Here is a 15,099-nt window from a genome sequence, read left to right on the forward strand (position 1 = left end):
AGAGAGAGACAGAGAGAGAGAGAGAGAGAGAGAGAGGGAGAGAGAGAAGTGTAGCGTGGGGGCCAGTCAGCCTGGTTCACAGAGAGACAGAGAGAGAGAGAGAGAGAGAGAGAGAGAGAGAGAGAGAGAGAGAGAGAGAGAGTAGTGTAGCGTGGGGGCCAGTCAGCCTGGTTCACAGAGAGACAGAGAGAGAGAGAGAGAGACAGAGAGAGAGACAGAGACAGAGACACAGAGAGAGAGAGAGAGAGAGAGAGAGAGAGAGAGAGAGAGAGAGAGAGAGAGAGAGAGAGAGAGAGAGAGAGTCCAGTCAGCCTGGTTCACACAGAGAGCGAGAATGTTCATTTTATTCTCTGCTATGTTATCGGTTCCTCCAGCAGTTTGATCAGAGAGAGCCTCTTCGGACCCCTAACAGGCTGCCAGGCTGGTTGTTAATCATGCCTCTCTCTCTCTTTCTCTCTCTCTCTCTCTCTGCATCCCTCTCTCTCTCATTTGCTTTTCTCTCTCTCACTCTTTTTCTCTCTCTCTCCCTCCCCTTTCTCTCCACCTCTCTCTCCGTCTCTCTCTCCATCTCACTATAATACTTCAAAGATTAAGCTGACTGAGTTTCAAATTATACCGTATCTATACTGTACTTATACCGTATTTATACCATATCTTATACTGCACTATTTTTGACCTGAGTATGTGCGCAAATCTCAGATAACAACCTAAATCATTATACAGTGTCACGTCCTGACCATAGTAAGATGTGATTTTCTATGGTAGAGTAGTATAGGGTGTGACAGGGGGTGTTTTGTGTTTTGTTCTATGTTTTCCATATCTATGTTTAGTTCTAGTTTTCTATTTCTATGTTTTTTTTGGGGGGGGGGGTTGATCTCCAATTGGAGGCAGCTGGTCCTCGTTTTCTCTAATTGGAGATCATATTTAAGTAGGGGTTTTTCTTCCTGGGTTTTGTGGGTTATTATATTTTTGAGTAGTGTTTGTTCTCTGCGTCACGGTTTGTTGTTTTTGTCTATTCAGTTATTTTGATGTATTGCATAAGTTTCACAGAGTAAATAAAATGTGGAACTATTCACACGCTGCACTTTGGTCTGCTACTCCTTTCGACAGCAGTGACATACAGATGCCGTATCCTAATTTGATCACCCTGTTGTTGCTGCAATTTTCCAGACAGAATCCAGAAAGAACTCGGACAGAACTTGGAAAAAACCCGAGACAGAACCCAGACTGAGCACAGACAGAACTCAGACAGAATTCAGACAGAACTCAGACAGTACAGTGTCCATATTACGACAGCTTCAGTACAGACATGTCAATGAGGCGGAAGAGACTAACTCAGATCAACAGTACTCAGCTCTGAAACCATAACTATTTTTGTAAAACAATGGTAGAGATTAGTCAACACTTTTTCATTGGTATGATGCTCTGAATGGGAGAATCTCAAATGCATTTCCTTGATGATTTATAGCATCATTTCTTCTCGCCTCCTCTCAAAACCCATTGGTTGAGAAGGTCAGAGGCAAGTGAAGGAGGCAAGTGTAAAGATGCGAGGAGTCAAGGAAATGCTATTGAGATTCTCCCATCGTCTGAGCCAGATACTTACTTTCCACCCCAGTAGAGCTTGGTGGTGATCACCAGACTGGATCTCCTACAGGAAGACAGGCAGACAGACAGACGGACGGACGGACGGAGAAATTAGACGGAGAGAAAGATAAAGATTAGAAAGACATATGGTAATATCACTTAGGTATATAATATCACTTAGGGTATATAATATCACTTAGGGTATATAATATCACTTAGGGTATATAATTTAGGTATATAATATCACTTAGGTATATAATATAATTTAGGTATATAATATCACTTAGGTATATAATATTATTTTGGTATATACTATCTCTTAGGTATATAATATAATTTAGGTATATAATATCACTTAGGTATATAATATAATTTAGGTATATAATATAATTTAGGTTTATAATATCCCTTAGGTATATAATATAATTTAGGTATATAATATCACTTAGGTATATAATATCACTAGCCTTCTGGTAGTCTGTCTACACTGTAGAAAAAACAGTACGGATCCTTTAGCTTTTTACACATGCTGTTCAAGTATAAAGAAAAATATTCTGGGAGACTTTCTCAGAACTTTGATAGGATACAGTGTATCAACTCAACTGAAAGTCAAATCCCCATCGCTTGACTGTTTAATGTTTAATATTTAACACCCGGAGTTGCAGTGGGAGGCACTGAACCAGCGTGAACTGAAGAACTGGAGAGTGAAGCGTTTATGAAGTGTACAGTGGAGAAATGTAGCAGCATAAATGTACAAGATCAATACGTGCTGAGGCCGCCGCCGAGCCTACAAGCCTTCACATAGCCGAGAACACTCAACCAACTCTCCTCTGATTGCCATGGTTTTTATTTAATTTTGTATTTATTTCACCTTTATTTAACCAGGTAGGCAAGTTGAGAACAAGTTCTCATTTACAATTGCGACCTGGCCAAGATAAAGCAAAGCAGTTTGACACATACAACAATACAGAGTTACACATGGAGAAAAACAAACATACAGTCAATAATATAGTAGAAAATTAAGTCTATATACAAAGTGAGCAAATGAGGTGAGATAAGGGAGGTAAAGGCAAAAAAGGCGATGGTGGCGAAGTCAATACAATATAGCAATTAAAACACTGGAATAGTAGATTTGCAGTGGAAGAAAGTGCAAAGTAGAAATAGAAATAATGGGGTGCAAAGGTGCAAAATAAATAAATACAGTAGGGGAAGAGGGAGTTGTTTGGCTAAATTATAGATGGGCTATGTACAGGTGCAGTAATCTGTGAGCTGCTCTGACAGCTGGTGCTTAAAGCTAGTGAGGGAGACAAGTGTTTCTAGTTTTAGAGATTTTTGTAGTTCGTTCCAGTCATTGGCAGCAGAGAACTGGAAGGAGAGGCGGCCGAAGGAGGAATTGGCTTTGGGGGTGACCAGAGAGATATACCTGCTGGAGCGCGTGCTACAGGTGGGTGCTGCTATGGTGACCAGTGAGCTGAGATAAGGGGGAACTTTACCTAGCAGGGTCTTGTAGATAACCTGGAGCCAGTGGGTTTGGCGACGAGTATGAAGCGAGGGCCAGCCAACGAGAGCGTACAGGTCGCAGTGGTGGGTAGTATATGGGGCTTTGGTAAACAAAACGGATGGAACTGTGATAGACTGCATCCAATTTATTGAGTAGGGTATTGGAGGCTATTTTGTAAATGACATCGCTGAAGTCAAGGATCGGTAGGATGGTCAGTTTTATGAGGGTATGTTTGGCAGCATCAGTGAAAGATGCTTTGTTGGGAAATAGGAAGCCAATTCTAGATTTAACTTTGGATTGGAGATGTTTGATGTGAGTCTGGAAGGAGAGTTTACAGTCTAACCAGACACCTAGGTATTTGTAGTTGTCCACATATTCTAAGTCAGAACCGTCCAGAGTAGTGATGCTGGACGGGCGGGCAGGTGCAGGCAGCGATTGGTTGAAGAGCATGCATTTAGTTTTACTTGTATTTAAGAGCAGTTGGAGGCCACGGAAGGAGAGTTGTATGGCATTGAAGCTCGTCTGGAGGGTAGTTAACACAGTGTCCAAAGAAGGGCCAGAAGTATACAGAATGGTGTCGTCTGCGTAGAGGTGGATCAGAGACTCACCAGCAGCAAGAGCAACATCATTGATGTATACAGAGAAAAGAGAAGAATTGAACCCTGTGGCACCCCCATAGAGACTGCCAGAGGCCCGGACAACAGGCCCTCCGATTTGACACACTGAACTCTATCAGAGAAGTAGTTGGTGAACCAGGCGAGGCAATCATTTGAGAAACCAAGGCTATTGATTCTGCCGATGAGGATGTGGTGATTGACAGAGTCGAAACCCTTGGCCAGGTCAATGAATACGGCTGCACAGTATTGTTTCTTCTCGAAGGCGGTTAAGATATCGTTTAGGACCTTGAGTGTGGCTGAGGTGCACCCATGACCAGCTCTGAAACCAGATTGCATAGCGGAGAAGGTGCGATGGGATTCGAAATGGTCGGTAATCTGTTTGTTGACTTGGCTTTCGAAGACTTTAGAAAGGCAGGGAAGGATAGATATAGGTCTGTATCAGTTTGGGTCAAGAGTGTCCCCCCTTTGAAGAGGGGGATGACCGCAGCTGCTTTCCAATCTTTGGGAATCTCAGACGATACGAAAGAGAGGTTGAACAGGCTAGTAATAGGGGTTGCAACAATTTTGGCAGATAATTTTAGAAAGAAAGGGTCCAGATTGTCTAGCCTGCCTGATATGTAGGGATCCAGATTTTTCAGCTCTTTCAGAACATCAGCTGACTGGATTTGGGAGAAGGAGAAATGGGGAAGGCTTGGGCGAGTTGCTGTGGGGGGGTGCAGTGCTGTTGACCGGGGTATGGATAGCTAAGTGGAAAGCATGGCCTTCCGTAGAAAAATGCTTATTGAAATTCTCAATTATAGTGGATTTATCGGTGGTGACAGAGTTTCCTATCCTCAGTGCAGTGGGCAGCTGGGAGGAGGTGCTCTTATTCTCCAAGGACTTTACAGTGTCCCAGAGCGTTTTGAGTTTGTGTTGCAGGAAGTACATTTCTGCTTGAAGAAGCTAGCCTTGGCGTTTCTAACTGCCTGTGTATATTGGTTTCTAACTTCCCTGAAAAGTTGCATATCACGGGGGCTGTTCGATGCTAATGCAGAACGCCACAGGATGTTTTTGTGTTGGTTAAGGGCAGTCAGGTCTGGAGAGAACCAAGGGCTATATCTGTTCCTGGTTCTAAATTTCATGAATGGGGCATGCTTATTTAAGATGGTGAGGAAGGCATTTAAAAAAAATAACCAGGCATCCTCTACTGAAGGGATGAGGTCAATATCCTTCCAGGATACCCGGGCCAGGTCGATTAGAAAGGCCTGCTCGCTGAAGTATTTCAGGGAGCGTTTGACAGTGATGAGTGGAGGTCGTTTGACCGCTGACCCATTACGGATGCAGGCAATGAGGCAGTGATCGCTGAGATCTTGGTTGAAAACAGCAGAGGTGTATTTAGAGGGCAAGTTGGTTAGGATGATATCTATGAGGGTGCCCGTGTTTACGGCTTTGGGGTGGTACGTGGTAGGTTCATTGATAATTTGTGTGAGATTGAGGGCATCAAGCTTAGATTGTAGGATGGCTGGGGTGTTAAGCATGTCCCAGTTTAGGTCACCTAGCAGCACGAGCTCTGAAGATAGATGGGGGGCAATCAGTTCACATATGGTGTCCAGAGCACAGCTGGGGGCAGAGGGTGGTCTATAGCAGGCGGCAACGGTGAGAGACTTGTTTTTAGAGAGGTGGATTTTTAAAAGTAGAAGTTCAAATTGTTTGGGTACAGACCTGGATAGTAGGACAGAACTCTGCAGGCTATCTCTGCAGTAGATTGCAACTCCGCCCCCTTTGGCCATTCTATCTTGTCTGAAAATGTCTTCCTAAGCCAGGATTCAGACACGGCTAGGACATCCGGGTTGGCAGAGTGTGCTAAAGTAGTGAATAAAACAAACTTAGGGAGGAGGCTTCTAATGTTAACATGCATGAAACCAAGGCTATTACGGTTACAGAAGTCATCAAAAGAGAGCGCCTGGGGAATAGGAGTGGAGCTAGGCACTGCAGGGCCTGGATTCACCTCTACATCACCAGAGGAACAGAGGAGGAGTAGGATAAGGGTATGGCTAAAAGCTATGAGAATTGGTCGTCTAGGACGTCTGGAACAGAGAGTAAAAGGAGCAGGTTTCTGGGGGCGATAAAATAGCCTCAAGGTATAATGTACAGACAAAGGTATGGTAGGATGTGAATACAGTGGAGGTAAACCTAGGCATTGAGTGATGATGAGAGAGATATTGTCTCTAGAAACATAATTGAAACCAGGTGATGTCATCGCATGTGTGGGTGGTGGAACTGAAAGGTTGGATAAGGTATAATGAGCAGGGCTAGAGGCTCTACAGTGAAATAAGCCAATAAACACTAACCAGAACTGCAATGGACAAGGCATATTGACATTAAGGAGAGGCATGCTTAGCCAAGTGATCAAAAGGGTCCAGTGAGTAGTGAGGTCGGTTGCGGTCACGGCGATTCAGACAGCTAGCCGGGCCATGGGTAGCAAGTCAGAAGTTGGCAGAAGATGGTCTGTTTTTATCCACCTCGTGCGTTTCCGTCGGTAGATTAGTGGGGTTCCATGTGGTAGAGGGGACCAATCCAATTGGCAAAAATAGTTATAGTTATAGTGGCCCAAGAAAATTGGCCGATAGACCTATTCAGATAGCAGTCGATAAGACAGCTAACGATTAGCTGGCCGCAGATGGGCGTTCAGGTTACGTAGCGACGGATGGGCCAGTTGGATAACTCCCTCGGGCAGATAACGTCGGTAGTCCAGTCATGAAGGCCCGATGGGGCTCCGCATCGGCAGTAAAACGGGTCCGGATAGGTGATTGTAGCCCAGGAGTGGCTGATGGAACTCTTCAGCTGGCTAGCTCCGGAATAATTGATGCTAGCTCCGGGACTGACGTTAGCCAATAGTCACTCGGATAGCAGCTAGCTAGCTGCAAGATCCAGGTGTAAATGTCCAGACCTTGCGGTAGAAATCCGGGGATATGGAGAGAAAATAGGTCCGGTATGCTCTGGTCTGAGTCGTGTTGTACAAAACTGGCGATAGCTTATCGAGCTAAGGGATAGCTGATGACCGCCAACCGTAGTTAGCTGAATTCTAATGTTAGCTAGCGAAGTGGCTAACTTCTGGCTGGCTTCTGTTGTGGATTTCAGATTTGAGGTAAATAATACTTTTTTTTTTAAATTGGTGAGGCGGGTTGCAGGAGAATGTTTTGAAGTTGAGTTTTTAGAAAAAAATATATAAAAAGATATGCGAAGAAAAGATGTAAATATATATATACACGGGACACGACAAGACGAGGACAAAGGACGTCTGACTGCTATGCCATCTTGGAGATCCAAGGTTATGTGTAACGCCCTGGCCATAGAGAGGGGTTTTTTGTTCTTTATTTTGGTTAGGCCAGGGTGTTACATTGGGTGGGCGTTCTATGTTCCTTTTTCTATGTTTTGGTATTTCTTTGTTTTGGGCCATGTGTGTGGCTCCCAATCAGGCACAGCTGAAGCTCGTTGCTGCTGATTGGGAGTCACACATAAGGAGCATGTTTTTCCTTTGGGTTTTGTGGGTAATTGTTTCTGTTTGAGTATTTTCCTAACAGGACTGTTTGCTGTCGTTTTTGTTCATTTTGTAGTGTTCTCTTGTTTTTTGAATTAAAATTCTAATGATGAACACATCCTCTGCTGCACCTTGGTTCCCTCTTCCAGACAGCCGTTACATTATGGTTACTGCTGCAGACCTAGTTAGCTGATTGGTGGATGAGTTATATTGGTGATGGAACTGATATAAAGCTGTGTGTTTTGATTTACGGTAGATTAGCATTTGTTAGCTGTCTCCCAGGCAAAACCATCGCATGCATGTAAGCACGCAACACACACAGAGTGTACACACACTCACGCACCCACACACAAATCAAATCAGATTTTATTGGTCACATACACATGGTTTGCAGATGTTAATGCGAGTGTAGCGAAATGATTGTGCTTCTAGTTCCGACAGTGCAGTAATACCTAACAAGTAATCTAACAATTCCCCAACAACTACCTAATACACACAAATCTAAAGGGGTGAAGAAGAATATGTACATATAAATATATGGATGAGCGATGGCCGAGCGGCATAGGCAAGGTGCAATAGATGGTATAGAATACAGTATATACATATGACATGAGTAATGTAAGATATGTAAACATTATTGAAGTGGCATTATTAAAGTGGCATTATTAAAGTGGCATTATTTAAAGTGCCATTATTTAAAGTGGCATTGTTTAAAGTGGCATTGTTTAAAGTGGCATTATTAAAGTGGCATTATTAAAGTGGCATTATTAAAGTGGCATTATTAAAGTGGCATTGTTTAAAGTGGCATTATTAAAGTGGCATTATTAAAGGGCCATTATTAAAGTGACTAGTGAACCACACACACGTTATGTTCTTCTATACTTGTGGGGACTTAAAATTAATTTCCATTCAAAATCCTACTTCACCTAACCCCTAAACCTAATTAATCCTAACCATAACCTTAACCCATAACCCAAACCCAAACCCTAATTCTTAAACCTAAACCTTACCACTAACCCCTTATGCTTACCCTAATTCTAACCCTAATCGTAACCCTAACCCTAAACCTAACCACCAAGACATAAAAAAAGCCTTTGTCCTCATGGGGATGTGGGAAATGTCCCAACGAGGGAGAATTTCAGAGGTGGGACCAAGTCACTATTATTCAAGTCACAAGCAAGTCTCAAGTCACAAGATTCGAGTCTCAAGTCGAGTTCCAAAGTAGAACAGGTCAAGACTCGAGTCAAGTCCAAGTCAAGTCTCAAGTGTAGTAAAAAAAGAATGACTTGTTCAACCACAAATCTTTGTCTATTTATTAAGGCTACCAGACAGTGCTTTTCATTATTTTGTCTACAACACATTTTGATCAGCCAATGTAATTGTAAAAGAGGGACATTGTAGCAGTGGAAGGGCATGAAATCAGCAGAAGGCACGGCTGGTTGACGTGCTCAGAGTGTAGATGTATTTACATGTCTTGGTGATCCAATGGTGAAAGTGCCATATCATATAAAATATACAAGTAGATTTACCAAATATACACAGGCAATAGCCCAAAAGAAATAGCCTCTGTATCAGGCTTAACCTGTCCTACCTGAACGGGCACAGGTAGAGGGCAAGACTGTACAGCCTCCCCTTGAGAAACCAAATGGAATCTGTCTAAAAGGAGCTCCAACAGGTAGGCCTGCATAATATAAGCACTTGGAACACAGAAACATACAATTACCCAATTAGCAAATACAACCAATAAACTGGTTCTACAATATAAAAGACATTCGTCTTAAATCAGACTTAATGATTATTAATGATATTTCATCACCCTGCAAAATGGAACAATCATTTTCTCTTATTCAATGTTCTGACTCCAAAGTGTGGAGCGCAGGCCAAGTAGAATATTTCTATGCGCACTGAGGCACGAGACATGGGACACAGAAACACGGAACCCCGACATAACCAGGAAAATAGGAACGAAGGGAACCATACATTAAATTAAATAAGCAGAACTTTAACCTCGTTTGTCTTGTCAACGTTCATGTGCACTATAAACATTGCACCCATTCAGAGCAGGTTAAGAAATAGTTGGGTAAATTAAAATGTATCGTAGGCCTATCAAACATGAAACTGAAACTGTCTACGTGTTGCAATAAACAGTACGGGGATGGAATAATAAAACGCTAGCAATTATTGTAGTATTAGATGGAATATAGATTTACCACATAGGGCCTATGTATTTAAATGTGTGAAAGCAACAGCAAATATTTCAACAAGAGAAAAAAAAGCACTCTCCACTGGCGGGAGTTTGGAGAGAAGAATAGAAGACCCTCGTCTATAATGTGTCTTTGCCACAGTAATAATTCATTTTAATAACAAATTCCAAATGCAAGCTTCATAACTAAATGATCAATTTCAAGCAATTGTTACACACCAAAAGACCAGTAAGCCTATCCTTGTCACGTCCTGACCAGTAAAGAGATTATTTGTTATTGTAGTTTGGTCAGGACATGGCAGGGGTGTTTGTTTAATGTGTTTCGGTTTTGTTGGGCAATGTTCTATGTTAGTATATTTCTATGTCTGTGTCTAGTTTTTCTAATTTCTATGCTTAGTTTATTGGTTTGACCTTCAATTGGAGGCAGCTGTTTCTCGTTGCCTCTAATTGAAGGTCCTATTTAGTAGGGGTGTTTTTTTTCATGGGTTTTTGTGGGTAGTTGTTCTGTGTGAATCTGTGTGCTTACAGGACTGTTTTTCGTCGTTGTTTTTGTTCAAGTGTTTCGTCTTCTTCTCATTTAATAAAGAAGATGAGCATACACATTCCCGCTGCGCCTTGGACCCATCAGTACGACGAACGTGACAATTGTAGTAATTGTTGCCCCAATGCTGGTGAGCTTCCAAAGTAAACAGTTAATATTCTTCATCATCAAACATTTTTGGAGCAGCATATTTATTTATTATGTCAATTCTCTCGTCCTACAATTTGACGTTTGTGCTGCACCCGATCCAATAGCTGTACACTACAGCAAATCAGCAATCTGTTCACTAGCTCACCGACCGATGTAGATTGACAGTTTGAGTGCCGGGTATGCATTTCACTAGCCAATCTGTTGCAGGTTTTTTGTTGTTGTTGCAACGGCGATGCTGCGGCTACTGTGTCTGGCTGAGTGTAGCGTAATGCACGGAGACTGTGCCACAAAACGAGTGACAAAACATGACAAAACCTGGCCAGATAATTTCAAGTCATCAGTCTCAAGTCAAAGTCCAGATTCTTGACACGTCAAGTCTCAAGTAATTTTATTTTCTATCAAGTCGAGTCTCAAGTCATCAAATTTGTGACTCAAGTCAGACTCGAGTCCAAGTCATGTGACTCCAGTCCACAACTCTGGAGAATTTTCCTTGCTTTACTATCCTTGTGTGGACCAACCAACACACACACACACGGTTTAAAGATGGTACATTACCTCCAGCACTTTTTCTTGATGATGTTCCCCAGGATTATCTCAGCTCTGTAATAAAGCAGGGAGATTAACTGTGTGTGTGTGTGTGCCATAGATCTGCACCATATAGCTCTGACTAATTGTGGAGTCACCCAGAGGTCTATACTGTTGTAGGTGGTTGCTCCACACTGGTAGGTGATAAGCTGGGATTCCCTTACAGTTCTGACGTGCTAAAGGTTCTGTTGCTAAATCCAATCCACTATTGTGGAAATCAGTTGAGGATGAATGTCCATGTAGGTAGAACCCAAAAGCCACAGTTTACTGTGTTAAGTCATTCAGGGAGACGGCACGTATTTTATACTGTATAAAATAAGCTTTTCTACATATATCCTGTATATATATCCTGTACTACGTGCTGTCATGTGTGCATGGAAGCGCAAATGTACTGGCGTGGGTTGACAGCTTGTTTTTGCCTCTCGTTGTCTTGGCAAGGCAACCACGCTGAATGCACAATCAGCATGCACCCACGTTGTGAACCTACGTGCTTTAGAACTAATCCCATTCCATATGGTTGATTCAAGATACTGTACAGATGTAGGAAATAATTTGATTCAAGATACTGTACAGATGTAGGAAATTAATTTGATTCAGGCTACTGTACAGATGTAGGATCTTAATTTGAACCTAACTACTGTATGTGGTCTTGGCTGACACCTACATTTTGTGGGTGTTAGTGGTGGACTGGAACAAAAACCTGCACTGTGTGTGTGTCAGCCCTCCAGGACCAGATTTAGCCAGCAATCTCTGCTCTGTGGGTTCAGGTAGGTAGGTAATAGGTATTCAGATCACACTCACTTCCCCCCGGCATAAACTTCGGCTGTGTCGAAAAGATTGACCCCGTTCTCATATGCTATGGTCATCAGCTGCTCAGCCACCTGAGAAACACAAAACAGGATTCATCACCTCAGTGGAGAACAGGGAGCTGGCAGCTGGCCAGTGTTCATTTAGTAGGAATAAAAGAAGAGGAAAACGTTTTGGAGCTATAAATTCTATTGAGCAGTCCTCTGTAGCTCAGTTGGTAGAGCAAGGGCTTGAAACGCCTGGATAGTGGGTTTGATTCCAGGACCAGACGTGTGCACGCATTATTGTAAGTCGCTTCGGATAAAAGCATCTGCTTAATAGCATATATTTTGAGACAAACACTCTGGAATGAGATATTAAAATCCAGCAAGTACCACCTCTTGTTTTCAAAATGGTATCTCCTGTTGAGTTCCTGCTGAACATACCCAGTGGTAGTAGACCGAGGCCAATTCCAAACATTGGAGTAACTCAGGCTATTGAAGCTCCAGTATTTGTCTCCTGTCGTCATGGTACAGCTCTAACAGACCAATGTTTCTGTGTCACCAATCTTAAGAGTCTCATTTTGTATTAATTCAATGTATTTGTTCCTGAATGTTTTGTTGTCTAGTCTATGGGATCCCCCTGCTGGTATACTGTAAAGTAAAATAAATATAATAATGTATATAATAATATATAATAATAATTTTACTATATATATATATATATATATATATATATATATATTATTATATACATTATTATATTTATTTTACTTTACAGTATACTAACAGGGGGATCCCATAGACTAGACAACAAAACATTATTAAGGAACAAATACATACACATACATACATACATACACACACATACATATATATAATAATGATAAAACACACAAACAGCCAGACAATAACAATACCATAATACTTGTTACTTGTTATCCCCTAACACTGTGTCAACCATCATTCCAGTTGTTGTACCGGCAGGTCACTTTAACAAGTCTACCCGTTTCAGCGTCTCCAGTAGAGAGGTGTCAGAGTTCAATGCCCTCACTGCATCATTGTGTGTATGTGTGTGTGTGTGTGCCTGCGCATGGCATGCACATGCACGTGTGTGTGTTCAACTGTGTGTGTCCTCTCTTCATGTCCCTGTCTATGTGAAGTTGTGGGTTCCCTGATGTTGTGGGTTCCCTGTTTATGAATGAGGTTGTGGGTTCCCTGTCTATGAATGAGGTTGTGGGTTCCCTGTCTACGAATGAGGTTGTGGGTTCCCTGTCTACGAATGAGGTTGTGGGTTCCCTGTCTACGAATGAGGTTGTGGGTTCCCTATCTATGTGTGAGCCAGAAAACCTCGGGGGTTTTGGCCCATGTCTCTGAGAGGCAGCAGGGAGAGGGAGTGACGAGACAGGAGCTAACACGGAAGGAGACCTGAGCTGGTAGGACCACTTAGCCTGGATCAGCTGGTAGGACCACTTAGCCTGGATCAGCTGGTAGGACCACTTAGCCTGGATCAGCTGGTAGGACCACTTAGCCTGGATCAGCTGGTAGGACCACTTAGCCTGGATCAGCTGGTAGGACCACTTAGCCTGGATCAGCTGGTAGGACCACTTAGCCTGGATCAGCTGGTAGGACCACTTAGCCTGGATCAGCTGGTAGGGCCACTTAGCCTGGATCAGCTGGTAGGGCCACTTAGCCTGGATCAGCTGGTAGGGCCACTTAGCCTGGATCAGCTGGTAGGACCACTTAGCCTGGATCAGCTGGTAGGACCACTTAGCCTGGATCAGCTGGTAGGACCACTTAGCCTGGATCAGCTGGTAGGACCACTTAGCCTGGATCAGCTGGTAGGACCACTTAGCCTGGATCAACTGGTAGGACCACTTAGCCTAGATCAGCTGGTAGGACCACTTAGCCTGGATCAGCTGGTAGGACCACTTAGCCTGGAGATGCTGGTAGGACCACTTAGCCTGGATCAGCTGGTAGGACCACTTAGCCTGGATCAGCTGGTAGGACCACTTAGCCTGGATCAGCTGGTAGGACCACTTAGCCTGGATCAGCTGGTAGGACCACTTAGCCTGGATCAGCTGGTAGGGCCACTTAGCCTGGATCAGCTGGTAGGGCCACTTAGCCTGGATCAACTGGTAGGGCCACTTAGCCTGGATCAGCTGGTAGGGCCACTTAGCCTGGATCAGCTGGTAGGACCACTTAGCCTGGATCAGCTGGTAGGACCACTTAGCCTGGATCAGCTGGTAGGACCACTTAGCCTGGATCAGCTGGTAGGACCACTTAGCCTAGATCAGCTGGTAGGACCACTTAGCCTGGATCAGCTGGTAGGACCACTTAGCCTGGATCAACCAGGGGTCCAGATAGCTCCGTTGGTTGGAGTGTGGTGCTGGCAGCTCCAAGGTTGTGGGTTCAGTTCCTTTATCAATCATAGTTATTAGTTATAGATTAAATCTTAACTTACCTCATCTGAAATCTGACCTCCAAACGTTACCCAAGTACCTGGGAGAAAGAGGGACATATATCAGCCTTCATATCTTATGCTGTGGAACACTCTAAATGTCATTCTAAACCCCTATATATTAATAGTAAAAGAAAAGTTAACCTCTAGTAAATGGTTGCTAACTTTTTAAAATAAAACATTCCATGACTTACGCTCGCAAATCCTACATCTAACAAAACATGTGAAAGGTCAGAGGTGAGAGGGCACAGTAGGAGGTGTGGCTGACCACCAGGTTCAGTACTCATCATGTTGTACTGTTTAGTTTTGGGGTTTTATGCCGAGGCTAATGGCCCAGTCACAACCCTCTGTCCGATGATTAAGATGGCCTTCAGACTCCACTTACCCATGATTCACCACTGCTAAACCAGCCTTGGGTGGAGCTCTCTCTGTGTGTGTGTGTGTGTGTGTGTGTGTGTGTGTGTGTGTGTGTGTGTGTGTGTGTGCGTCTCTGTGTGTCTTTCCATTCGTGTGTGTGTGTGTTATGATGTCAACTTTGCTCCTGGTCTTTGCAGTGTAAAGCTACATTTCCTCTGTCCTTGTCACAATCGCCTAGCATCACCCTGAAATAATGATGGAAACAAACAGAGTTGTCTCTCTCCCGTGTCCCCAGCACCCCTTCAGTTATTAGTATAGTGTATTTACTGTTTGTTGACTTCTCCCTTTACCCTCAATTACACCCCCGGTGTTTCATCTGGGTCAATTAAACCCCCGGTGTTTCAACTGGGTCAATTACACCCCCGGTGTTTCAACTGGGTCAATTACACCCCCGGTGTTTCATCTGGGTCAATTAAACCCCCGGTGTTTCAACTGGGTCAATTACACCCCCGGTGTTTCAACTGGGTCAATTACATCCCCGGTGTTTCAACTGGGTCAATTACACTCCCGGTGTTTCAACTGGGTCAATTACATCCCCGGTGTTTCATCTGGGTCAATTACACTTCCGGTGTTTCAACTGGGTCAATTACACCCCCGGTGTTTCAACTGGGTCAATTACACCCCCGGTGTTTCAACTGGGTCAATTACACTCCCGGTGTTTCAACTGGGTCAATTACATCCCCGGTGTTTCAACTGGGTCAATTACACTCCCGGTGTTTCAACTGGGTCAATTAC

The 15,099-nt window shown here is 43.4% G+C and overlaps 1 protein-coding gene across 1 annotated transcript in view; it reads right to left on the reverse strand.

The window, feature by feature from the left end:
* Nucleotides 1–15,099, reverse strand: part of kcnab1b (potassium voltage-gated channel subfamily A regulatory beta subunit 1b) — an 82,138-nt gene that overhangs the window by 38,969 nt on the left and 28,070 nt on the right. The window contains exons 3-6 of the mRNA XM_045694379.1: nt 13,951–13,988; nt 11,503–11,582; nt 10,672–10,716; nt 1,604–1,648 (exon numbers count right to left, since the gene is read on the reverse strand). Coding sequence (XP_045550335.1) covers nt 1,604–1,648; nt 10,672–10,716; nt 11,503–11,582; nt 13,951–13,988 — 208 coding nt within the window. The remainder of the gene's footprint in view (nt 1–1,603; nt 1,649–10,671; nt 10,717–11,502; nt 11,583–13,950; nt 13,989–15,099) is intronic.

Source organism: Salmo salar, chromosome ssa14 (genome assembly GCF_905237065.1).
Source record: "Salmo salar chromosome ssa14, Ssal_v3.1, whole genome shotgun sequence".
NCBI classification, from domain to species: Eukaryota; Metazoa; Chordata; class Actinopteri; order Salmoniformes; family Salmonidae; genus Salmo; species Salmo salar.